The sequence below is a fragment of the Theobroma cacao genome, chromosome 2, assembly GCF_053813885.1.
Source record: "Theobroma cacao isolate CCN51 chromosome 2, ASM5381388v1, whole genome shotgun sequence".
NCBI classification, from domain to species: Eukaryota; Viridiplantae; Streptophyta; class Magnoliopsida; order Malvales; family Malvaceae; genus Theobroma; species Theobroma cacao.
The window spans coordinates 43554118-43581363 of record NC_142640.1 but is presented as its reverse complement, the minus strand read 5'-3'; the positions used below and the strand labels follow the sequence as shown (position 1 = coordinate 43581363).

Genomic DNA, 27246 nt, shown 5'->3' with positions numbered 1-27246 from the left:
ATGATGATATCACCAGATGACAAGAGATAGACAAAGAGAGGGGTTTATGAATGTAAACCAATAAACCCAAGAACATATTGTTACTTGCCATGTCATGCTTTTTGGTCTATATATCGATAACGAGATGACGACGATATACGGAGAAATAGTGATGATAGTAAAATTAGAGATAGCTGAATGACGAGAGAGAAAAACGGGGAATATAGCATACGAATGGTAAAAGAGAAACATTGAGAGTATTTAATTTGTTTGAAATAGTTTTAAAGATATTTTATGTTGAAAGTTATTTTTGAAATGGACTTCATAGAAAATTTAATCATACTCTTCATTTCCACAGTTGAAAGTAAGTGTGGGTTCTATTGTTGAGGTACATAAAAGATTTTGTTAGTGCATGGATTGTCATGGGTTCCGTTGTAGCAACTTCACATGGAAATTGAGTTGCATGATTTTGCTACAATTTTGGTGATTAGTACGTTAGGTTTCATTTCCCTTATTAAGCAAATCCTCAATTTTTTTCAAATGGGTTTGGATTATGTTGCTCAGACCACCAAAGAATCTTAAAGACTATGGTTCATGGGCTATAGTTACTAGTTGTACTGATGGGATTGGGAAAGCCCTGGCATTTGATTTGGCGTCAAAGGGTCTTAACTTAGTCTTGGTCAAGCAAAACCTTTTAAAGCTTGAAGCTACCTCCAATGGTATGTGTGAAAGATTTGGTGCAAAAATCAACATAAGAAACGTTGTCATTGACTTGGCCAAATCTAGTGGAGAAAAGATAGCTAAGATGATGGAGGATGATATTTGAGTGTTAGATATAGGTGTTCTTATAAACAACGCAAGCTTGGCCTACTTGGGTGCAAGATTTTTCCATAAGGTTGATTTAGAGCTTATGGAGAGTATTATAAAGGTGAATATTGAGGGAGCTACCTCGGTTACCAAAGCAGTGCTTCCGGTAATGCTAAACAAGAAAAATAGGCAATAGTTACCGTTGGTTCTGGTACCTCTAGTGGCATCTGTGCTTTCCCGTTATACACCATTTATGCTACTAGCAAAGCGTAAGTTTCTATATTCTTGTACTTTAATGGTTTAATTGTTTCATCAATCAACTTGAATGTTGGAAAAATTAATTAATAAGAATGCTCCCTGTGAAACTTCTTTGATATTATACTTGAAAGCATCACAATTAAGAGTTTTAAAGCCTAAAATTTGGTTACTTGATGCACTTGTCAATGTCATTTTCCATCATAAAAGGGATGGGGGATATCTTGCTTGGTAGATGAATTATTTTCCTCACAAATGAAGATAGATTTGCTATCAATCTCATGGTGTCCTGGGTTTTTGTTTTCCTATATCCTATTATCTTCATTACATCTCAACTGGATCTGAAAATCGCATGGCATAGTTGAAACTTGAAACTCAATGGCCCCATTGGTCAAAGAAAAAAACATAAAAAAACTTTGAAAATTGTCTTCTAAATTTGAGGAAAAGAAGATAACTTCTTGAGAAAGCATAGCTTTAATATTCACATTGATTGTTTAGTGAGTTTTAGCCTGGGGTTGACACTAATGGTCCTTCATACCCTTTATGAGGTAACTGAGCCTTAAAGTTAGGCTTCCCCAGCCCCCAACTAATGAATGATTCTATATCCATATATATGTATATCCTTAAAAGAATTGTTTAGTAAGAAAAGATTGGAGGTTACCTGATTACACCTAGTTATCTTATCCATGATTGGTATCCCAAGCCACAATTAGCTTTATACATCTTTTACAATGCTTTTAGAATAATTAGGAAATAAGTGTTACCTGTAACATTAGAGATTTTATATCTTTGTTGAAAGCAAAAGAAGAAAACCATTTCTTCTCTTGCTTGTGTAGTTAAGAAAAAACCTATAATTGGAGAAAGTCTCTCCCTCGCTTGTGTAGTTTAGAAAACATATAATTGGTGAAAGTCTCTTCCCTTGGTTTTGGATATTTGTTGACTATTGGCTTAGATAGAACATAGAAACTTTTTCCTTCTTAGATAAGTTGTGAAGACTTTGCAATGACAATTATTGTTCTTTTCTAATTTTTTAAATTTGTTTTAAATCATCAATCAATGAATTAAAAATAGGACTAAGGAGGCAACTAGTTGACAGCAATATTACTTAGGTTAGAAGAACTAGTTAAGAAAAGGAAGCTTAGCAAACACTCTAAAACATCTCCCTCAAAATTATACCTATATGACGAGAGTCAAACTTAAAATAGGTCTACATTGCTTCTATAAAGCCTACAATGGATAATGCAATCTAGTTTCCTAGTGATATTGGTCCAATCTTATTGTTGTTGATGCCATTGCATATTTAACTGTCAAGATTCTATTCTCATTTTTTTTCACTAATTCTAGTTTGCTTATAAGATTAACATTTAAATATGTTGGTTTTTGAGCATGTCAGATTCCTTTATTTGTGGCAACTGTTGGAAAATAATGTATTTCATAAGGTTCAAAAATCCCACATTGCTAAGGTATATAAAGGTGTGAGTGCTTTAAATAAGCAAACCCATTATGGGCTTGTTGCAAAGAAGAAAAAAGATTGGGCTCGCGCACATAAGAGATCAGGCTAAGCCTTGAGAAAATTCAAATTTCCTCGCCTACGTGCTAGTATACACGTGAGCTAGGCCCAAATTAATTTTTGTACCTTGGCTTTAATTTTTTTTTAAAGCTTTCTTAACCTTTGATTGAATCAGACTCAAACTCTCCCAACGTCGACCTGACTGAGTATAATCAAATTAGACTCAAACTCTCCCAAGGTCTACTTGACTAAGTATACATGCTGACCAGGTTTTTTCTCAACTCCTCAGATTTGGTGCGATGTTCACCTCATTCTCGTGATTTAGTGCAACATTCACTTCAGTTTCTGCCTATAAATACAACATCCTTATCTCATTCACAACACAACCAAGCAAAGCTTCTCTATTACTCTCTTCTCAAGCTTCTTTGCATGTTATTTCTTTGTTTTCATTCTTTTCCTACTATGTTTTATTTTTTCAGAAAAATCTTTCTGTTGTTTCTATTGTCCTTTACTAGTTTTTGCAACTTATAAGGAAGGGTCTGTTGAATCTTGGAAGAAAACTACTACAGTCTTTTGCACTAAGTATTGTACTCTAAAAGGATGAAAATTATCTTTAAGGATAGTGATACCATGCCTTAGACTTTTTACTGTTTTTACTTCCTTTATTTTATATTCGTTTGTTTCATAGAAATTTTTCTAACAATCTTAAGGATAATGGATTCCCACGTTGATAATGTTGCTGCCACTGTTCTACTGCTGCCTCTGTCTCTACTGCCATCACCACTATCAATGGTTCCACCATGGCTCCCACTCCATTGACCGTTCCTCCTATGCCTTTGGTTTCATATGCCAAACCAATTATAGATATTTTCAAAATTGACATTTTTTATGGCAAAAATTTCAAAAAATGGCAAGCAAGGATTTTTTTTCAATCCTTGATGTTCATGGGGTGGCTTTTACGCTAATTGATTCCAAGCCAGATGATGTCAAGATGCTGAAACCATGGATGCATGCAAATAAGGTATGTAGGCATATGATCATTAGCACACTTTCTAATGAGCTGTTTGATGCATACAGTTCGTACAAAGAAGCAAAGCAAATATGGGAGTCAATGATTGCCAAGTACACTACTGAAGATGTTGGGAAATAGAAATTCGTGATTGACAACTTCTATTGTTGGAAGATAATAGATGACAAGGACATCAAGAGTTAGATCAATGAATACCACAAGCTGGTGGATGATTTAAAATTTTAAAAAATCAACTTGCAAGAAGAGTTTGTTGTTAGGTTGCTAATTGAGAAGCTGCCAAGATCCTAAAATGGCTACAAGCAGCAATTGAAGCACAAGGAAAAATAATTGTTACTTGCAAACTTGATTGTGCACATCATCATTGAAGACATAACCGGGCGGGAGATTAAGGCCTCCAAAGCTACGGAAGGTGCAACTAAAGCCAATTTGGCACAAGGTAAAACTCAACGTCAACATAGGTACCCTCATAAACTTGATTATAAATCCAAAACTCCTCATCCCACCTTGAAAAATAAGGGTAGTTGTTTTGTTTGTAGAAAGCCAGGGCATTATGCAGTATAATGCAGAAATAGAGCAAAGGGAAATGACAAACCTGCTAATCTAAGAGTCAACTTGGTCAAAGCAGATGAATCTGATGATATAATTGCTACGGTCATTTCACAAGCAAATATGGTGGCCAATGTGAAGGAATGGGTGGTAGACTTAAGTGCTAATAGGCATATCTATGCAAACAGAAATGCCTTTACCTCATATACTCTAGTAGAGGAAGGAGAAGAGATAATATACCTTGGTGATTCTCGAATTGCTCAAGTTCTTGAAAAAGGGAAAGTCCTTCTCAAGCTCACATTTGGCAAAACCCCAGCTTGAATGATGTTCTACATGTTCCTAATATGCAAACCTAGTTTCTGTGGCCTTATTGGGCAAGGTTGGGGTGAAAGTGTCATACAAATCTAACAAGATCGTAATGACAAAAAAAAAGATGTTTTTGGGTAAAGGATATTGTAATCAGGGACTCTTTGTACTTAACATTTAAAATGTTCTGAATGAAAATGCTAGTTTTTTCGTTTACACGATTGACTCTATTAATTTATGGCATTGTAGACTAAAACATGTTAGCATTCCCTAGATTAAAAAATGTAATTACCAGGTTTAATTTCTAGTATTAAAAATGGATGCTTTAATAAGTGTGAAATATGTGCTGAAACGAAATCAACTAAGAAAACTTGTATTTTAGTAAATAGAGAATCTGAATTTTTAAGTTTAATTCATATTGGCTTAAGAGATCTAAAACAAACTATGACTAAAGGCGATAAGCAATACTATATTATATTTATTGATGATTATTCTAGATTTACTAAAGTTTATTTACTTATGCATAAAGATGAAGCTTTTGACATGTTTATTAAGTATAAAGCTGAGAAAATCAATTGAATAAACAAATAAAAAGAGTTAGATCAGATAGAAAGGGTGAATATATACAGATTAATGATATTTGTGAAAAAGAATGAATAATTCATGAAATTACTGCTCCATATTCCCATAAATCAAATGGTGTAGTTGAAAGGAAAATCGAACATTAAAAGAAATGATGAACTTTATGCTTGCTAGTTCTAATGCACTTGAAAACTTGTGGGGTGAAACTTTATTATCTGCATATCATATTCAAAACAAAATTCTTTATAAGAAAACTAGTAGGACACCTTAAGAATTATGGAAAGGCTATTCTCTTAACTTAAAATATTTGAAAGTGTGAAGGTGTCTTGCTTAAGCAATGCTTCCTAATTTTAAAAAGAGAAAAATTGGCTCTAAGACATATAATTACATGTTTATTAGTTATGCTGAATATAGTGCTGCATATAGATTTCTTGTATTAAAAAGTGATGTTCTTGATTATAATACAATTGTTGAAACAAAAATGGTGAATTTTTTTAGCATATTTTTTCATTGAGAATTGATACAATTTCTCATGCACCTTTTAGTAAAATGATTTTGAAATACAAAATGATGATTTAAGAAAGAGTACAAGACCAAGGAAAGAAATTTCTTTTGGTAATGACTTATCTTGTAGATAATGATCTTTTAACTTATGCTGATGCAATTTATTCTAAAGAAAGTCCATTTTGGAAATAAGCTATACAAAATGAGATTGGTTCGATTTCACAAAATCAAACCTAGGAATTAGTTGATTTACCACCTGTAGCCAAATCAATTGGTTGGAAATGGATTTATAAAAGAAAATTTAATCCTAATGGTTTTATTGAGAAATACAAAGCCAAATTAGTTACAAAGGATTTTACTCAAAATCAAAATATTGACTATTTTAATACGTTTCCTCCAGCAACAAGAATTTCATCTATTTGTGTTTTGTTTGCCTTAGCTTTGATTTGCAAACTCATTGTTTATCAAATGGATGTTAAAACCATTTTTCTGAATGGTGATTTAAGAAAAGAAATTTATATGGTCCAACTTGAGGGCTAGGTTCTTCCTGGTCAAGAAAATAAAGTTTGTAAATTGATTAAATCTTTATATGGCTTGCAACAAGTACTAAAACAATGGCATAAGAAATTTGATCAAGTTCTTGTTAGTAATGGATTTTCTACCGTTGGATTTGATAAATTTGTGTACACAAAAGCTGTTAATAGTGAACGCTTGATTATTAGCTTATATGTTGATGATATGCTTATTTCTGGTACATACATTGATATGATGAATAAAACAAAATGTTTCTTAACTTCAAAATTTGATATGAAAGATTTGGGAGAAGCCAATATTATTTTGGGTATTAAAATCATAAGATGTGATAGTGGCTTAATGCTAACACAAGAGCATTATATTGAGAGGCTACTTAAGAAGTTTGGATGTTTTAATGTCACATTTATGAGTAGTTCTTATAATAGAAATATCTAATTAAAGAAAAATAGAAGTGATAATGTAGCTTAGTCTGAATATGAACAGATTATTGAGAGTCTGATGCATTTGATGAATTAAACTTGACCTGATATAGCTTATGTTGTGTGTAGTCTGAGCATATATACATAAAGTCTCAATCAAGATCATTGGACTGCCTTAAGTAGAGTGATGAAATATTTGAAAGATACCATAAACTATAGTATTTTATATAATGAATTTTTCACTATATTAGAAGGATATAGTGATGTTAACTGAATCTCAGATTCAGATGAGACAAAATCCACAAGTGGTTATGTATTAACTTTGGTGGGGGAACTATAACTTATAAATCAGCCAAACAAACAATAATTGCTAAATCTATAATGAAGTCAGAATTTGTAGTTTTAGAGTTGGTTGGAAATGAGGCTGAGTGGTTGAAAAACCTCTTAGCCAATATTCTGTTAGGAATGAAACTAACACCTTCTATGTCTATGCATAGTGATTGCCAAGCGGCAATAGACGTTATGAAGAATAAAACTTTCAATGGTCAAAATAGACACATTCGTTTGAGACATGATGTAGTAAAGTAGCTACTTAAAGATGGAATTATATCCATTAATTATATGAAGTCATGGCTAAATTTGGTCTATCCTCTAACTAAACCTCTAGGAAGAAAATTGATTAATGATACATCGAGGGGAATGGGACTTAAGCCAATTGAAAAAATCAACAAATAATGGTAACCCAACCTATGTGATTAAAGATCTCATACATTAGGTTCATATGAGCAATAAAAAGTTATTTGTTGATGAATTAATGCATTATTAAAATTATTGTCTCCCTTATCAGTAGTGTATTAAATTGATGTATACACTTGGTGGAATCACTTATATAAGTGTGGAGTGGGGCCGTTTCTATGAGAATTGTGATAAATTCTCTAAAGCACTTATGAATAACCAAGTATGTGCATGGCCTATTCGTGCAAAACCTCATTGAACAGGAAAAATTGTGGGGTGTAATGTGATTGATGAAAATTATATTTTACATAAAGAATTTTTGGTTAACATAAGTTTAAATTTTACCAAAATTCTGTAATTTATGTTTCATTCTTTTTAGCGTTGGTTTATAGCTTAAAAAGCACCAATTACAATGCATTACACTCAAATGAAATTTGACCCAACTAAAATTTCCTATAAAACCTTATGAAATATGTGGGGGATTGTTGAAAAATAATTTATTTCATAAGGTTCAAACATCCCACATTGCTAAGATACATAAAGATGTAAGTGCTTTAAATAAGCAAACCCATTATTGGTTTATTATAAAGAAGAAAAAATAGTGGGCTCCTGCGCACAAGAAATCAAGCTAGGCTTTGAGAAAATTCAAATTTCCCCCCATGCATGCTAGTATACACGTGGGCTAGGCCCAAGGTAATTTTTGTACCTGTGCTTTAATTTTTTTTAAGCTTTCTCAGCCTTTGATTGCATCAAACTCAAACTCTATCACGATCTACCTGACTAAGTATAATCAAATCAGACTCAAACTCTCCCAACATTTACTTGACTAAGTATATATGTTGACCAAGTTTTTTCTGAACTCTCTTAATTTGGTGCAATGTTCACTTCATCCTCTATCTATAAATACAATCTCCCTACCTCAGTCACAACACACACCAAGCAAAGTTTCTCTACTACTCTCCTCTCAAGCTTCTCTGTATAATATTTCTCTGTTTTCATTCCTTTCCTGCTAGGTTTTATTTTTCCAAAAAAATCTTTTTACTTTTCCTACTATCTCTTACTAGTTTGTGCAAACTATAAGGAAGGATCTATTAAATCTTGGAGGATAATCACTACAGTCCTGTTGTACCAAGTATTGTACTCCAAAAAGGCGAAAATTATCCTTAAGCACAGTGATACCACACCTCAGACTTTTTACTATCGTTACTTTCTTTATTTTATTTTCATTTGTTTCTAAGAAATTTTTCTAGCAGTAACAAAGATGTCAAGGTTAAAGAAAGCTTCCTTATTCATTCCATCGACAGAAATATATAGCAAAGCAAGCCTATGGTGGATTGGTTATGAACATCTATGTGTTCCATATTGGCCACATTCTGTGCTAGGGGTGAGCAAAATCAATTTAGACCAATTACTTATCCAAAAAAAAATACGATTTGGGTAAAAACGATTTAGTCTAATTGGTCTATTGGATTGATTGGTCCAAAATGTTTGATCTAATTGATTTTTTGGTCGGTTCTCGATTTTAAAATTTTTGGACCAATCCACCAAAAAAAGCAAACTGGCTATATATATATATATATATATATATATATATATATAATATGAAATTACAAGTTATATATTTTAAATAATATAACTTATATGTTAATATTATAATATATGATAGTAAATATCCTACATATTAATATGTTATAATTATTACACTTTAGTAATGTTTCGTAATATAAAATGTTATGAATATTTATATAATTGTATAAATATATTATATATACATATATTTAATTTATACATAAATATTACTATAATTTATAATAAACTTTATTTATATGATTGCACTTAATAACTTTATTAGTTATCACCTTAGAATTTATAATATATTATTTATAATTAGTTATTATTTATACAAACTTTGATATAAAACATTATAACATATAAGTTATGTAATTAATTTCATATATATATATATATATATAATAAAGTCATATTATTTATATTTAATTTATACATAAGCATTACTATAACTTATAATAAACTTTATTTATATGATTACACTTAATAACTTTAAAAAAAATAATACTCATGATCAAGCGTATTCTTAAGAAGTTTGGACATTTTAATGTCACATTTGTGAGTAGTTCTTATAATAGAAATATCTAATTAAAGAAAAATAGAAGTGATAATGTAGCTCAGTCTGAATATGAATAGATTATTGAGAGTCTGATGCATTTGATGAATTAAACTCGACCTGATATAACTTATAATAAACTTTATTTATATGATTACACTTAATAACTTTATTAATTATCACCTTAGATTTTATAACATATTATTAATAATTAGTTATTATTTATACAAACTTTGATACAAAACATTTTAATATATAATTTGTATCATTAATTTTATATATATAATAAGTAATATATTATATATACATATATTTAATTTATATATAAGCATTGCTATAACTTATAATAAATTTTATTTATATAATTACATTTAATAGTTTTTTAGCTATCATTTTAGATTTTATAATATATTGTTTATAATTAGTTATTATTTATACAGACTTTGATATAAAACATTATAACATATAAGTTATATAATTAGTTTCATATATATATATATATATATATATATATATATATAATTATGGATGAAGTTTATAAGTTTTAATATTATAATTTACAAAAAAAATTGATAAAATTTTGGTCCATTGGTCCAAAATCGGATCAATTAAATGAATTCTATGTTTGGTCAGTTTAATATTCTTTTATATTTGGTTAGTTTTAATTAGCTTTTAAACAATGATTAGTCTATTTGGTTCATAAGTATAATAGACCAATCCACCCAATTCACTCATTTTCTTACCCCTATTCTGTGCAATGGTTCATATTGAGTGTATTGCGAAATAGCTTGAAGGATCGATGCGGAAGAGAATGTTGCTAAAAGACTCAAAAATCTGAACAAACTGAACCATGCGAGAAATCCTTAAGGTGGTCCTCTATGACTCAATATAGGTATATTATTGTCAAAAAAAAAAAGTTCTTAACTTGATTCTTTTCACAGATAGAACTAAATAAATTGATAGTATTAAGCGCTCAAATGGAGTCAAATCCTGCTGTATTAAGGTAGCGTTTGGTATGAGGGAAGTGAAAGCACATTCCCTATAATGTGTCCAATTAAATTATATTACAGTATTTGTTTTGCAATAAACCACTACAATGTAAGATTGCAATGCAACCACATTACAGCCCAAGGGATGTAATGTGATTACCGTCCAAAACCAATATAATCACGTTACATTGAACTCTGCAATGTTATTAAATACATTATTACCCTTCAACTTTATTATTTTGTTAAAAATATTTTATAATGTTATAATTAAAATAAAAATATTAAAATAAAATATATAATATAAGAATTAGAAATTAAAATAAATAAAATATAAGAAATTAAAATTTATATAATATAAGTAAAAGAAATAAAAATAAAATATATAATATAAAAATAATATTAAAAAATAAAATAAAATATATAAGATTATAATAAGAAATAAAAATAAAATATATGACATTAAAAATATATTTAAGAGTTGACATTATATAAAAATTAATAATAAAAAATATAAATATATTAAAATTATATTTTAATAAATAGAGATAATTTTAAAAATTAATATTATATTCTTAATAAAATATTTATAAATTAAATACTGTAATATTATCTTTTTTATATTTTAATTATTATTTTACTTATATATTAAATACTATAATATTATTTTTTTATAATCATATTATTTATAATTATATTATTTATAATCACATTATATTATAAAATATAAAACGTAAAGTGATAATTAGAGTGACTGTAAAATGGTGGCACCAGGCAGCAGCTAACAGCCAGCTGTTGCCTCTGTGTGGTTCTTTGTGAGGCTGCAGTACTAGACTTGAACTGCATCTCTTAATAGGCTAAGTTTACTTGAATTGATGCGGTGTGGTGTGGTCCTTGTTAATTTTGGTGTTTTATTATTATTATTTTCGTTGTTTTTCACAAATAAGGAGTAAGAAGTTAACAACTCGTGTATGCCATATTAAAAGCCGTATATGGAATGATGAGAACCTCCCCTTCAAGAGGCTGGTCCTTGCTAGCCCAACTTCTGTGCTCATTAAAACAAGGTGCTAATTAGCAGTCCCTCACGCCTCATTCCCAACGGAAAATTAATTGACTCTCATGCACCAAAAGCAAACAGAAAAAAGTGAGCTGCACCTCCTCCCTCCATTCATTTCATCATTAATAGCTCAAGGACAAACCGCTTCATCCAACAACCAACCTTATAAAATGAAAATGGATGGAAGATGAGAGATGCTTCAGTCTTCATTCACTTTTTAGCTGGATAGATGTTAAACTGCTATCTGCCTCATTTGAACTCAACTCTCCCTTTTAAACTCAAGGCCTCTTTTTTTTTTTTTTTCCAAATTTGATATTCCAATACATTTGTATGAATATTATTTTTATTTTTTAAAAAAAAATAATTAAAATTTAATGTTGAATAAAATTATAAATATAAGATAAGATTAAGGAAAAAGTTGCGAAGTTATATGGTTGATTGAATCTTGTCCACGTGCCAATCAGCATTGATTATCATTTCTCCAGCTAATCATTCCATAATATCTTCTTTCTTCCTCCACGCAAAAACGCTTTAGTTCTGCACTTGGTACCCAAAGACTTTTCTTTTCTTTTTAATTTGAAAATATATTAATTTCTTTTTCTAAATTGTAACTTCATAATTTATATCGAATAATCACATCGCATTTAATATATACCTAATACAACAAATCACATGACACATTCCATTCATCTGCATAATTAAAAGATGGAACATACCGTGAAATCTCAATTTAAATAATACTTTTCAAATACACAATTATTTTATTTAAATTTTCATTTTCGTACACAACTTCTCTAAACATTTATTTATTTTTTCTTTGTTTCTTATTACACTTTTTACTTTCATTCTATCAAGAATTTTCAATAAAAAGAAATCTAATTCTAAATCCAAAATCCATTTCCGATAATTCCACGATGTAAATTTGATTTTATTTTGTCATATAATTTTGAATTTTTTTGGTTAAAATTCAATTTTTTGAATTTTAATAGCACTAGCTAGATAGTTGAGCTTTCCAAAATAGATATTTGTACTAATTTTCTAATAAAAATATAAATTTGGCTGAACAAATATAACAAGGTCTAAGAAACGAAATAGGGAAAATCAAACAAAATTAAAAGAAGGAACGATAATATCTATCATTTTTTTTTCTTATCAAAATTCAAAGAGTTCGATCTTTGTGAAAAGAATTTCAAAAATAAATTTTTCATAGGTACCAATAAATACTTAGAACTCCCACGTTTCAGTTATGGGTGTCATCGTAAGTAGTTATTTAGGGTGGTTTTCAGCTCATCTACTTCACCCACCTCTTCCTCTTCTTTGTTCCTTCTCCAAAATCCGATCCTTCATTTCCTTCATTTGATCCCATTCCTGCCTCTATCTGTTTCTGCCTACCACATCCCCTCTGTTTTTTTTTGTTCTTCTCTTTGTCACAGTCGAAGCCATACCCAACTCTATCAACCCCAAACGAACTAAAAGGTTTGCTAAAGATTTTCTCTTTTTGTTCACTCTATTTATCTCCTTAGATCTCTCCTCTTTTTTGATATATCCACAAAAATTTCGACTTTTTCCTCTGCATAAGCCATGGCAACCTGTTTCTTCGATACTCTCAAGGCTCAACCTTTCTGGGTTCTTGTTCTTTTCACTTTGGGTTCTTTATCACTCTTGAAATCTTCATTTGTTTTTCTCAAATGGGTCTGGGTCAATTTTCTTAGACCTGGTAAGAATCTCAAGAAATATGGTTCCTGGGGTCTTGTGACAGGACCAACTGATGGTATAGGCAAAGGTTTTGCCTTTCAGTTAGCTAGGAAGGGGCTTAATCTTGTCTTGGTGGGTCGTAATCCTGACAAACTCAAAGATGTTTCTGATTCAATCTTGGCTAAGTATGGAAAGATTCAGATCAAGACAGTTGTTGTTGACTTCACTGGTGATTTTGATGAGGGTGTAAAGAAGATCAAAGAAGCTATTGAAGGATTTGATGTTGGTATTTTAATTAATAATGTTGGGATTTCGTATCCTTATGCAAGGTTCTTCCATGAGGTTGACGAGGAGCTGTTGAGGAATTTAATTAAGGTTAATGTTGAAGGTACTACTAAGGTTACTCAGGCTGTTTTGCCGGGGATGGTGAAGAGAAAGAGAGGTGCAATTGTGAATATTGGTTCTGGTGCTGCTATTGTCATCCCTTCTGATCCACTTTATGCTGTTTATGCTGCTACTAAAGCGTAAGTGTTTGCCCCTTTCAAATTTATCTGGAGTTTGATCTATTGTTTTAGCAACTAAAGGCGGTTTATTTTGGGGATTGTTTTCAGGTATATTGATCAATTCTCAAAGTGCCTTTATGTTGAATATAAAAATAGTGGGATTGATGTCCAGTGTCAGGTAATGTTTGCTATGCTATGTTATGCTATGCTTTATTGCTTGATTCCTGTGGTTATAACTTGTAAGCCTAGGAGTTATAAAGCTAGAGAGTAAGGCTTTTAGTGGAACTTGATCGTTTTTAACCCTTTGCCTTAATTGATAGTAAAGGTAATCGTAAGACTCCGGATATGGATTAGTCTAATCGGTATGCTTTTTTAGTATTTCAAATTTTGATTGTTAGAAGTTTATACACCCCTTTGTCATTTGTTAGAAACAGCTGGCCATAAGTAATCAATGATTCAATATTGAATATCTTTTGCACCCGAACATTTGGCTCATTGGTTACTGGATGATCCCCTGTCTAAAGAGCAGGGTTCGAGTCCTCCTTCCTCCAATTAAAAAAAAATACCACTATATAGAAAATACTGGAAGATACTCTACTGATAAATGCCTTGATTTGCCAATATATAGTGACATTGGACTTTTGTCATAAGGTAGATTTTTTAATGAAAATGGAGGTCTTGCAATCTATTTGTTCTGATAAGTTACTAGAAATTAGGTATAGATTTTTATCTCATTTTCTTCTTTAGAAAGACATTTTATTTTATCAAGTTGACCAGAAATGTCCACAAGTTTGATTTACTTGTTGAACTTATTATGGCCAATATTGTTATTTAAAAAACCTGGAATATTAAAAAGTTTATATTAGCTAATTCCTTTGGGAAGAAGTAAAGGTTTACTGTTTTGGACCTCTTTTTCTGTCACTTTCACTCTCTTTTATATTGGGTGTTATTATAATGAGTATATTAAGAAATTGTGCTGACAATACATGATGGTTACCATATGTGAGGCAACTGGATAGTTTTTAAACTTATTTCTATCATCTGCTTTCGTGTTTATAAGTTTAACCAAAGTTATTGGCACAAAGCAATTTTCCAAGCCTCCATATACTGTATAGGATGGCTGCCACAACAAATTTTTTTTATGTTTTTTTTTATAATGCTAGGAAATTAATTCCAGGTTCCTGTCATTCACTTGTGAGAAAGCACTCAACAATCATGCATGCAATATTGCCATCTATAGATCATTAGTTTTTGCGTTAGATTTTAGGAAAACTCCATACTCCCCAACTCCGAACACCTTTTAGAGCTTTGGACTTCTTTTTTGAAATTTAGTTCTTTTGATATCAGTGGTTCTTAATCTCCCATTCCTTTTTTTTTTTTTTTTTGAAGGGCAATCTCCCATTCTTTTGATCCACCAAATTTTCTATGACTTTCCCCCTCCTTCAACTGATAATACTTTTAGATGATCAAAAGATTTCTGCGATAAGGTGAATGTGATGAGAATAAATAGCAAGAGCAGAAGATGCCAGTAAAACCAGACTGGATTGGTGACTGATGTGACTTGTGATTTTGTTATCATGTGAACCAGCAGGCCTAAATCTTGTCAAAATTAATTTTAGCCTTGGCATCTAAGGTTACTTTGTGATTTATGGACAAAATAGATGAGAAGTCAATATTCATTTGGGGGGAGTTATAGTCTATCCATATGTATAATCATGAGCGAGATGTTGAACTTCTACTAAGTATTTAGGAAAGATGACAAAAACTGCAGGTCACAAAATTTTGCTCCTTTATCACCAATACTCCAGATAACTTAGTTGTCACAGACACTGAGAGCTGCTAGACTCTATGCCTTGACTACTACTATTATTTTCTCTGATCAATCAAGTGTTTCTTGATGCAGGTTCCATTGTATGTGGCTACCAAGATGGCGTCGATCAAAAGATCCTCTTTCTTTGTTCCATCAACAGATGGTTATGCTCGGGCGGCAATGCGCTGGATAGGCTACGAACCTCGTTGCACACCCTACTGGCCCCATTCCATCCTCTGGAGCTTGGCTTCTTCACTGCCAGAGAGTGTGGTTGATGCATGGCGTTTTCGCTTTAGTCTTGGCATTCGAAAGAGGGGGCAACTGAAAGATTCTAGGAAGAAGGAATAGAAAAGCACTTGGAATTGTATTAGTTTCTGTTCATGGAGTTGAAAGGTGGCTAGGATGAGCTTTCAACTCGTATTACCTATGGATTGTACTAGTTCTGGTATTCTCTTATTTATTTTTGAAAATCTAATTATTACTCTCTTGATAAATTTGTTTTCAAGCATGGCATCTTAACCATCCCATTACGTATCAAGATGCTTTTGTAGGTTAAGGATGAAATGAAAATAGAGAACTCTGAACCTTTTCTCACATTTTGTCTTTCCTTCATATCGTTCCCTTGGAAGCAAAGTCTAGCACTGGACTTTTGGAGATTATAAGGCCTTGGCCAAACTTACCCATATGGTTCATCATGGTTGTTAAACTTTAAACCTGTGTTGCCTTGATTTTGAGGAGGAGAAATTTAAACCCAATGGAAGATACGTATATTCTCGACTGTTCGTTGAGTTGATTAGTGCTTACATCCAGAAAAAAACTGGAAATTGGGTCAAGCCGCATCCATGGGCTCAATGCCCAATATCTTGGGCTTGGTAGGAATCATCACTAAGCCTATTATGGCTTAATTTAATTAGCCCAAGCTCAGACCCAAATTGGGCCCGCTGCACCATGGCCTTAATTCGTCTTCTGGTATATAGAAGGAAGCGGTGAACTCCTCTTCATAAGACAAGTTTCAACGTTTTCTTTTTCTATATGCCGCCATATAACCGAAGGGCTTTCCCTGTCCGTCTTCTACACAAACAAAACCCCCGACCGGACAGAACTACACTTCGCTTCTAGTTAAACTCGAGACCCCTTTGAGTTTTGAGTCGACCTCGACTTTTAAACGGAAATGGAAAAGCCGGATTTTACCTCCGGTTCCGGTGGTTCCATTGTCTACAATACTGTTTTCATAGACACCAGCCTCGACACACACCTGGCCATGATCGTCTCCGACTCTGACACTGTTTCTGATCTTAAAAGTAAATTACTTTCAACCCTTTTCCGCTCAAATTCGCTTTATGGGTACTGTATTTTGGTTACCATTGTCTAAGGAAACTTTATTGCTTTGCTTTTCCAAGCTGAAGATGTTAATTCTGTATATTTCTAAAGTATAATTCTTTTCTTTCTGTTTAATTGTTAAAGGAAATTATTTTGAAAAAATGTTAAAGTGAATCAGCCGCATGCTGAGCAACACATTGGGTGTGAGCTCTTTTTCGATGATTTATTCAATGCCAATTTAGAGTTTTAGTGTCCATATATTATTTTCATTCATTTGAGACCTCAAAGATCAAAACTTGTATAAAAAATAATTGAAATTTCCCCCGGAATGGACCTAACATCGGGTCATGGAAATTGCTAGAGTTGTTCAAATGGTTGAAAGAGTTGGTGATGTCGCCAAGGGTTCCTCCAGAATGTTGGAAAAGGAACTAACGTGGCAATGTTATGATATGAAGAGTTTATTACGTAATGAAAGTTATGGATTCTTTCTCTTGATGCCTTTTTGTGCTGAAAATTAGTTACTGGTTGTAGTTGTTTAACCTTTTTTCACTAGCATAAGGTGCTTTATATTGTAGATGGGTGGTTTTTTCCAACGCAAATCTCTCAAATTTTTAGTGACTGAAGTACAACTTAACTTTTAATATGAACTGCTTGCGTTTTTAAGTTCTGTTTTAGATAATATCTTTGTTCTGCTGTTGCAGAAAAGATACTCTATGAACACCCACTTTGTTTTCCTAACATCGGAGAGATAAAGATTAACGCCTTAAAGGTTTGGTGCTATATCTTACTCATCTAGATTGTTATGGATGTTTACTGTTGATTTAAATCTTATGTTGAAATGCCTTTGTAACACGAACAGGTGAAGCGCAAAGGATATCTTTATCACCTTTCAGATTCCATGTTTGTAAAAAGTGCTTTTGATGGAGTGAGCAAGAGTTGGTTTCTTTCTGTTGATGCCTCAAGTGCAGAAGAGCATAGTGAAAATCATAATTCCCGCAAACCTGATCCTGGCAATGTTGTAGCCTGTTTTGGTATCACAACTAATAATTCATCAGCTGATGTGGTTGATCTTCGACCAGATGGTACTTCAAAAAGATTGTCCAACATCAATGATTCATCACTGCCACAAGATGGGAACAACCATCATGCAAAGCAGAATTCTGCATCTCAATGCTTTGATTTTGGTAATTCCGGCAAAGAAAATTCAGAAGATTTGCATATGGAAGTTGAACATACAGCTGATAGTAATTCTAAAGTTTTGTCAAGACCCAAGGTACAGGAGAAAGTTGGTGGAGATAACAAAATATGTGAAGATCTACCAGCTTCGGTAGCTGCATCTGATTTAAAGGGAAAGCACAAAACTAAAAAGAGAAAGAAAGATGCCTTCCATGACCATTCTGTCAAAGAAAATGGTGCTTCAGTTGTTGAATCTGGTAAAGATGCATTGGAGTCGGACAATGTAAATGAAAGAACTGCAGTTTTGAATGATATGAAGTTGGGAAACCAAGTTTGTTTTGATGAAACCTGCAGGAGTGTGTCTTGTGATAGAAATAAGAGATCAGCCACTAGAAAAAGGATGGCTGATGAGGGAATAGAAGTTCCAGGAAAGCATTCTGAATGTGAAACTAATAAACAAAATGATGTTTCTCTTAGTGAGCAAGAACATAAGTTCACAGAAAATTCATCACAATCTGGGCCTGCATCAAAGAAAAAGTACAAAACCAAGAAGAAAGATAATGAAAATTCTTTAATAGAAAATGGAGTTTTGATTTCTGACTTGGTTAAACAAGGCACTGGACTAGAGGTAACAACATCTGAGTACTCTTTAGGTCAAAAACTGGGAAGTACAAGTGCTATTTTAGATCATTTAAATATTGAATCTGTAAAAGATTGTGGGAGGAAGAAAAGGAAAAAGGAAATATCAAATCCCATTCAAGTAGGTAGGGAAATCTCTTCTGCAAAAGATGTTAATGTGGATACCTTTCAGGCCATAGAAGCAATTAATAACAAGGATTTTGGCGGTGAAGCTGATCCAGGATTTGTTCTTGGAGCAATTTCTGAGCCCTGTTTGATCTCTTCAAAGAAAATGCAAGAAGTAAGCAAAACAAATGTTTTGCCCCACTCAGAAGGTAAGTTTCTATTTTTTGCTTTAATATGAAGTTATCTACATTCTTTTTCCTTTCATTCCAGCCTTTTTCTTCTCATTTTCACTTCCATGATTAGTAGAATTAAGGCAAGAATTTAACTTTTGCTAATACTGATACTGACTTTAGTAGGTGATGATGCTATGGCTGGTACTGATGACGGCAACATGGAAAGCAAAAATGAAGCACCTGAACCAGTTGTTGCATCAATAATAAAGAGAAGGGATTCAATTGATCAGAATGCCAGTCATGTCAACAGGCATCCGACCTTTGTGTCCCAAGAGGGAATCAATCTCCAGAATGACATTGGCGTTTCAGGGCATGAAAATCAAAGTGGTACATTGGAAGATAAAATTGTGGAACCTAAAAAGTCTGCCAAGAAAAGAAAGAAGTCCAAGAAGACCAAGGATCCAGTTGGAGGAACGGAAGCATTAGATGCAGTACATGATAGAGGTCCAGCAAGTGATATACCTCCAGAGCGTCCTGCCTCTGTGACTGGTGAACATTTGAGTGATAATGCGGAGCAAGATGGCACAACTGATGGAAAAGAAGCATCAAAAATGAGAACATCGGACTGTTTGCCTTCAGTTACTGATGTGAGAGCTGATGATGTAATTCGAGATGTGCTGGAGTCCTTGCAGCAATGCAACAATGGTCCAGCAAATGCAGAAAATATGGACAAGAAATCAAGGAAGAAAACTAAGAAGAAGAGTTCTACTGTTGTGAACCCCCCAGAATTGCAAGGAAAAGATGATGTTGATCACCGGGATCCAACAATTCTGGCTGATAACGTGAGTGAGGTGAGTGCGTCATCTAAATCCACAAGGAAGACTAAGGTGGTGAATTCAAGTTCAGCTGCACAATTGAATGGATCAGATTTGGGATCTAAAAGTAAGACAGGGGTTGGAATTAGCCCGGTTTACACTCAGCTTGACTCATCCCTGAATACACTTAAAGCCAATCATGAGGGTAGGCCTATTCAAGATGTTGTCAATGGACATTACCCTAAAAGTGCCCGTGTGGTTGATGGTAATAACAGCATAGAAGTTCTCTGTGAAAGTGAAAGGATCAAAAGCCAACATCAGCATGAAATTGTTGATTTTGGTGGGATAGTCGTTGATAAGGTGACTGACAAAAAAGGAGTGGAAACTGAGGTGAAAGGGAAAAGGAAGAAAAAGAAGCCTGATGTACAGTCAGGTCGATCCACACCTGATTTATCATCTTCACAAATGTTAAATGGGAATCAACATAAAAACGCGAAAGCTCAAGCTGCCAAATCTAGCTCCATCCAATCTCAGAGATCATCATCGAAGGTTGAACCATATAGCTCCCCTGTTCAATCAAGTAAGACACGTTTGACCATTTCTGGAAGTGCGGCAAAAGAACGTCTGCAATCTACTAATAAATCTGAAAAAATCAATTCTATTCCTAAAGAATCTCAAAGGCCCATTGACATCAATTCTTCAAGGGTGCATACAGGTCTGGGGAAAAACAATGATTGTGCTGCATCAAGCTCTACCTTAGAAAGATCTAAAAACCCCATTAATCTAAAAAGTGGAAGTAACGAGCATCAATCTCATCTGGATATTGCAAAAGATACTGGAAGTAATAACAGGAAAGTTGTGAACAGCCTGGAAAATAAGAAGAGCTTACTGGCTACAGTAGGTCCAATATTTAAGCATGATGATAAGGAGAGTTCTGATGATGACGTAGTAGATGACTCAGATGACAGCACCAGAAGTCCATTGGATAATTCATCATCTGATGATGATAGTAACATGAACAGCAGTTCATCACAAAATGGTAATTCATATTCTTTATCGCAAATTCATTAGTGCTGAACAAAGTTGACTATATGACTGTTAGTTTGCAAATTTCATTTTATTTCATCGTGCCTATATAATTTTTCAACAAAATGAGCAGGTGCATCAAATTTCATCGTTTCTTTCAGAATTCCACCATTTCTTGCTTTTAATTTTAGTTGCTCTTATGTCCTGCATGAAATGAAGATAGTGCCTGATTTCCTATCCCTCCCCATCCCCCCACCCTCAATGAGTTTGTTCATATCAACTTTTATGTTTTCATTTTCTAAATTTTTTATAGTGTCTAGCTGATATTATTGGTATTCATTAAATATGGGGTTATTATTTTTTCCATATATAGTTTTGATGTAGAACCAAATTTGAAGATATAACATAATTAGCATTATTCTCATACTTTTGTTGCTTCCTATTTATTATAGTGAATTGTGATCCAAGATTGCATAGATGATAGTTTCTTCTGTTTATGTTGAAATTTGCTGTAGGATCTCATAACTCAGAAGGGGAAGGTGGTGGAAGAGAGAGAAAAAACCCTGGGTAAGTTGGATTAAATTCTTTTTTTCGGAAAAAGCAAATCGAGACTTTCATACCAAAGAGGGGAGTGAAATTTTTCCCCTTAAACATATACATCAATGATCAGTAGCCAGAGGTCAAAAGATATTGGTTCATATACTCTTGTTGAGCATATTCCCCCAATATCTTGCATATTTGTCTTTTAAGATATAGATCTTGCATATTTGTAATTTACTGCTATTGTTAGCAACTTATATGTATGGTTTAGAAACACCTTGCTAGGCTTGAAGCTACATTTGATATACTTTGATGTTAATCAATTTTTGCATCAACAAATTTTCTCATGCAACTTAACTTGCTAAGTGAAGCATGTGAAAGCCAGTCCATTTTATCATCCTTTTCTTCTCAAAATTGAGCTTGAGAATTAATCTTTTTTTTTTTTTTTTTTGTGGGCATTCTAAATTTAAATAATTGTTCTCTTTGGATTTTGCATTGGTTTTGAATTTTGGTGGGTAGCTGGGGCAAATATCTTTTGCAATGCATATCCAAATGTCAAACTGCAGGAAAGAATTCTTCAAATGTGTTTTAGCAGCTTTTCAGTTCTTTGTTAATTTGATAACAGTGATAATGAAATGAAGTAAATAAAATTCTTTTTTGATCCAATAATTTAGCTATGTAATGTTGTATTGCCCACTTTTTTCACCTAAAGTCTTCCATGTCTATGATTGAGGCTAGAATATGTTCCAAATTTTTAGTACAGCCTCCAAAAAAGTCTAGCACTTCCATGTTACTAGAGAATGGAAAAAATCGAATTCACTGGATTCACATTTAAAGAGAGCTCTAGGGCTAGGTTTGATTTCAAAGTTTTCCATAGTATAGCCTGTAGTCTGTATCTTATATTTTTGGCTTGACTTTAATTGTGCTTTTTACTTGAGCAGTTCTACAAGCCCAAAGAGCATGTCCTTGCATGCAATCCTTCGCAATTCGAGCAGTTACAAGAAGGCCAAACTAACAGCTTCTCAATCACAACTTGATGACCTTGATAGCCTGCCTGATGAATTTGTTCCAGATAGTCAGGCAAAATAGTCAAAAGGTTTTTTTCTTTATCGGTTTCATTTTTAATCTCTTGTGGGAGGGGTTTTTGTTGTCCTTTTACCATGCAGCAGGGGTCATTCTTGTGCTCTCCAATGCCATTGTCAGGGACTGTTGCCACCCCCACCCCGCATGTTTTTGTAGTATTATGTAGTAGAAGTGGTATGCAAAGGGTTTCTTGATAACAATGAAGTGAATGTAATTTGCGCCCTGTTTTCATTCGAATTAAAGAGTGTTGGTGAATTTTAGTACTTTGGATTATGACACCCTCCCATCCAACTTCATTCCCTCGTGTCCACCCCTTGTTCTTGTAAAGGGCATGGCATTGGGGTTATTTGGAACATTGTCAAGGATAAAATTGGTGCGGCAAGTGAGGAGGTACAGGTGGACAAGGAGTGTTGCAGTTGGAGTTGTGTATGATTGTAATCCTTAAATTTGATATTACAATGGAATGTCAAAGAAGATAGAAAAATGGCGATTGTGGTGAATTAGTGTCAATGACAAGTAAGGAGTTGCAATTGACTAGACAAGTTCTACTTTCTCTATCACTTCACGACCATGTTCAATAAACTGTGAACGAGCAATCCAATTTCTTCACAATTATTTAAAAATCCTGGGTACAAATGACACTCAAGTTATTCCAGCTCCTTTTTCAATGTATAATATTAGGATCCTTATTAGATAGTAGGCAATTATGATAGGATGAAAATAATTGTAGAGTTTTCTTTTGTCCCCAAAAGTCATAACCAATTCATTCTGCCTCTCTGTTACGGAATTCCTTTATTTGCGTACTTTGCGTTAATTTTACTTAATAAGAGATTGTTATGAGTTGCTAATATCATGCTCAAGGACCCCACTGGGATTGGATTGCATCCCAGCTGCTTATTTCTCCTTTGTTTTTTTTTTTTTTTGGTCTCCCTCCATCGCCAACGCTTGAGCAAACTTAAAGTTTCGTTTACTTTATTATACTTCTTTTTTTATTAAGAAAATAAGAATATGAATCAATTAGAGTTAATGACAACTTTGATTCGCTGATTTTTTTTATTACAAGGCGATCCTTGGCCTTTGATGAAGTCATCCGACCAATATTCAAACTCTCATGGTTGACAATCGTATATGCTGGATAAAAGCAAAATTGGAAAGGCTTGAGGTTGTTCATATTATAACTTTTATATAATAAAAAATGCACATACACACATACACAGGATTATCAACCATGCCATATATATATATTTGAGGTAAAAATCTATAGTATTATTATTTTCTCACAAGTATTGCTAAAACTCTTGCCAGGTATACCCTTCACAATTTGTAATGAACGAATTTTTTGTTTTACTACATATGAGAGGTATAAAGGGGGAGCCACGTTAGAATTTTGTACTGCATTTCTTCAATTTTCTTGACCCGGGTATAACCATTATTAAACTAAATTTATTTTACTCAAATGAATGAAATTTTCATTCTTAGAGATAAAATGATTTTTAGGTACTATTGTTGGATTAAATTAATCACTCTTATCAATTAATTTACCGTATATCTAACATTCGAACATTTGATTTATTGATTAGTGTATGATTTCTTACTTAAAAAGCACAATTTGAATTCCTTTTCCTCAATTCCACTACATTTATTAAAACAATTTCTATATCGACATCATTCATTTAAATATATAAACCCTTCAATTTTAACTAAAAAAGTTCTTTATTTCTCCGGAATGCTACCCTGCAAAAAAGAAAAGAAAAAGTAACATTCACTTTATTTGAAATAATTACAATTTAATAATAAAAGTTTAAGGTACTTGAGCATTTGATTTATTAATTGGTGTATTATCCCTATCCAAAGAGTAAGATTTGAATTTCTTCTACTCCAATTATTAAAAAAATAATAAAAGTTTACGATTAAAATAATGTTGGGAAGGAAGCCAATTAGATGCAGAGTCCAGAAAAGTTTAATAACGTGATGGATGGATGACTATACCTTTACAAAATAATAATAATCCAAACAGTAACAACAAAATTATGTATTATTTAACAACGAATAAGAATTCATTACTTGTCCTCTATCAAAACTTGATCAAAGGAAAACCAAAATAGAAGAAAAAGAATCAGGACCCTCGGATCGCATTTTCTTTCCTGAAAACGACCTCGGTGTCCAATCCGAACCCGTCAACTCTGCGGACATGAACCAACTCCGATCTCTGGAACAACTTAACCAACGGTTTAACGCTGTACAAATCGTTAGCCGAGTACTTGTCAGCCCGTTTTGATAGAGCCACGTGTAAGACGCAGACCCCGTCAGGCTTCAACGTTCGCTCGATCTCGGCAACGAACTTGTGTGGGTAAAGCGCGTGGTCGAACACGTTGGAGAACTCGAAATCGAAAGTCTCGTTATCGAAAGGTTGGTTATGGAAGTCGCCTTTCAAGACGAGTGGCGGGCAAGGCACGAGGTCGATGCCGATGGAGTCGGGAACACCGACGCGTTTGAGAGCTTCGACCTCTTGGCCGACGCGGGCGCCGATGCAGAGAGTCTTGGAGGAGTTGGAGAGGAGGTTTTGGAGCTTTAATTCGTGGAAGAATCTGGAGAAGACTTGGATTTTGCGGTCCCAGTCACGGGTTGTCCATACTTTCCTTAGTTTCGGGTTGAGGGTTTTGTTGAGTTGGCGTTGGATGTAGGAGTCGTAGGAGGTGTAGCCAGGTCGGATTTTGAGGTCCTCGGAGGAGGAGATGGCGGAGGAAGAAGGGCGATTGGTGGTGGTGGTGGTTAGTAGGGATTGTGTACGGCGAGGCCGGAGAGAAAAGAAGAGGAAGAGGAGGAGGAACGAAAGGGAGAGGGAGAGGGAGAGGAGAAAGTATTTGACTATGGGAAGTTTAGTTTTAGCGGTTTTCATGCCTGCATGAAAAGCTTAACACAACACAATTTTGACTTTCTTTAGTTTCTCTCTCTCTCTGTCTTGCTCTTTTCCTATAAATAAAAAAAGCATGAAAGAAACCCTGTACTTTGCTTTCGGTGATGCGCGTTTCAACTTACAAGAGAGAGAGTGGAGGTGGACCAAGGGAGGGAAAATGGATTAAATGGGAGATGGAGGCGAAAAAAACACACAAGCAAAAGAAAGCAAAAAAAGAAAAGCACAAGGAAAAACTTCGAATCGACAAAGAATTACGTTTCCGGCTGGACAATGTGCAGGTGACACGTGGATTTTAAGTGCTCGTGCACGAATCCAAGTGGTTAGCTTTTGTATGATTGTTTTCTTCACAGTTGTATATATACGTAAGCTTATTATTATTGTTTCACACAATGCTTCCGAAAGATGGATTCTTATCGAATGGGCGGCCCTTGATTCGTTTCAGACTGCTTTTTCCTGATACTTGTTTTGCTAATTAACAGCATTATTTTTGTTACTTTGCATTATTTTAATATTATTATTTTCTGCAGACAAACTACAAAACTATAAAAAACATATTACTAAGATGGTTGTATAAATTGTTTAATTAGAATTATAGTACAATATTATTATCAGTTAGTAGTTAGATTACAATATATAGGTAAACTATAATATCTAATTAGAGTTAACTTATGATTAGTATTATATATCTATATATATATATATACTTTATTCAGTTCTCTAACATATAAAATTTATACAATTATGTGGCACATATAAAGTTCAAGTTGAACAAATTAGTCAACACTATTTAAGGCATGTTCGATCTCTTAAAATAGAGAACAAAAAAGCCAACATCAAATTGTCACATGATTAGTACTACATAAATAGTAACCATCTATTGGGGCGTAAAAATTGACTTTTTCTTCTTCTTTTTTTAATTATATAGAAATTGTACCGTGGTTAATACTATTATTTAGCTATTAATAGTTCTAGCAACTGCCAACGAGGTCACACCTCCATCCAAATCGGGGCAATGGAGTGAAAATATTTTGGGTTTACTACCTTGACGAAAAATGGTAATAATTAGGAAGGAAACAAATTATTGAATACTTCTGTTAATTTGCTATCATGATGAGTGAAGGGATTAGTTTAATGAATATTTAATGAATTCATAAATGCTAAATAATGGAATTATTATTATAAGTACTGAGGAGCTTTATGGTGCATATATATATATATATATTGTGTATTTGTTAAATGCTATATCAAATAAACTAGTAGTATTAATAATGAATAGTAGTGTGCATATATATAGTGTAGAGCATAGACTCAAAAATAGGAAAGCAAGGAATCAAATGAAGCAGCTAGCCCAATAAGTGGGATGAGTGTTAGTCAAAAGGTTTTGATTAGCAGGTACTTAAATGGTAGAGGCTGGGTGGTAGGGTAATGCTGAAGCATCCAGAGTTCCAATGCATGTGGCATAAGCTGGATAAAACGTGCCCAGAGTGGCGGAGTCCATAATTCCAGCAGAGCTATATATATATACTTATCCGTTTGGTATAGACAAAGATGATCGGAATAATGCAAAGTTAAGTAAAGAAAGTGAACAATTAGGGGGCCCATTGATGCAATTTGAAGTCGGCTGTAGGGCGTAGGTTAAGGCTCATGAATTTTGGTTATTTTTTTTTAAGTTAGATAACATGAAAAGATAAGAAATGTAAAAAAAAAAATGTATGGTTTAAGTTCTTTAATTAAATACAAGACTCATCTATATATCATATTGATTCTAAGGTACAAACTGGATTTAGGGGTTTTAAGGGTATTTTTGTTCTTCGTTTGAAAAAAGAAAAAGTAAGGGAGAAGGAAAGAAGAGAACAAAATTGGAAAAAATGAAAAGCCAAATAAACAAAATAAAAAATAAAAAGGAAGAAAAGAAAAAATTGAAAAAAGGGCAATAAGATAAAATTCATTAAGTTTTGGGTTTTGGACCTTTTCTAATTTTCTTATTCTCCTCTATTCTTTATTTCTATTTTTTTTATTTTGAAATATCTTCAAATAAAAATATTATAATTTAGAATGATTTAAGAAAA

At 33.1% G+C, this 27246-nt stretch overlaps 3 protein-coding genes and 1 pseudogene across 4 annotated transcripts; 3 read left to right on the top strand and 1 right to left on the bottom strand.

The window, feature by feature from the left end:
- The first annotated feature begins 426 nt into the window (after positions 1–426).
- Positions 427–10153, top strand: LOC108660711 (very-long-chain 3-oxoacyl-CoA reductase 1-like; annotated as a pseudogene).
- Positions 10154–12627: 2474 nt separating this feature from the next.
- On the top strand, positions 12628–15877 carry LOC18609644 (very-long-chain 3-oxoacyl-CoA reductase 1-like). The gene is made up of 3 exons (XM_007044869.3): positions 12628–13594; positions 13682–13751; positions 15477–15877. Exons 1-3 carry the CDS (start codon positions 12957–12959, stop codon positions 15729–15731), a joined length of 963 nt encoding a protein of 320 aa, XP_007044931.2. The 5' UTR covers positions 12628–12956; the 3' UTR covers positions 15732–15877.
- A 505-nt stretch (positions 15878–16382) lies between these two features.
- LOC18609643 (uncharacterized) lies at positions 16383–22502 on the top strand. 2 transcript variants are annotated; one of them, XM_007044867.3, is made up of 6 exons: positions 16383–16684; positions 17405–17472; positions 17563–18832; positions 18980–20650; positions 21153–21204; positions 22119–22502. In XM_007044867.3, the coding sequence occupies exons 1-6, from the start codon at positions 16555–16557 to the stop codon at positions 22264–22266; spliced, it is 3339 nt and encodes a 1112-aa protein (XP_007044929.2). In that variant the 5' UTR covers positions 16383–16554; the 3' UTR covers positions 22267–22502. The 2 variants fall into 2 exon arrangements, with proteins under 2 accessions (XP_007044929.2, XP_088660030.1); XM_088803904.1 differs by having other exon boundaries at positions 18977–20650.
- Positions 22503–24277: 1775 nt separating this feature from the next.
- LOC18609642 (S-adenosyl-L-methionine-dependent methyltransferases superfamily protein) lies at positions 24278–25412 on the bottom strand. The gene has a single exon (XM_007044866.3). The coding sequence runs from the start codon at positions 25157–25159 to the stop codon at positions 24377–24379; it is 783 nt and encodes a 260-aa protein (XP_007044928.2). The 5' UTR covers positions 25160–25412; the 3' UTR covers positions 24278–24376.
- Positions 25413–27246: the final 1834 nt, after the last annotated feature.

Coding starts and splice junctions, on each gene's coding strand:
- LOC18609644 (XM_007044869.3), top strand. CDS start 12,957: ATGGCAACCTGTTTCTTCGATACTCTCAAGGCTCAACCTTTCTGGGTT. Junction 13,595..13,681: donor GTTTATGCTGCTACTAAAGC/GTAAGTGTTTGC, acceptor GATTGTTTTCAG/GTATATTGATCAATTCTCAA. Junction 13,752..15,476: donor GGATTGATGTCCAGTGTCAG/GTAATGTTTGCT, acceptor TTCTTGATGCAG/GTTCCATTGTATGTGGCTAC.
- LOC18609643 (XM_088803904.1), top strand. CDS start 16,555: ATGGAAAAGCCGGATTTTACCTCCGGTTCCGGTGGTTCCATTGTCTAC. Junction 18,833..18,976: donor TGTTTTGCCCCACTCAGAAG/GTAAGTTTCTAT, acceptor TACTGACTTTAG/TAGGTGATGATGCTATGGCT. Junction 20,651..21,152: donor CAGCAGTTCATCACAAAATG/GTAATTCATATT, acceptor AATTTGCTGTAG/GATCTCATAACTCAGAAGGG.
- LOC18609642 (XM_007044866.3), bottom strand. CDS start 25,159: ATGAAAACCGCTAAAACTAAACTTCCCATAGTCAAATACTTTCTCCTC.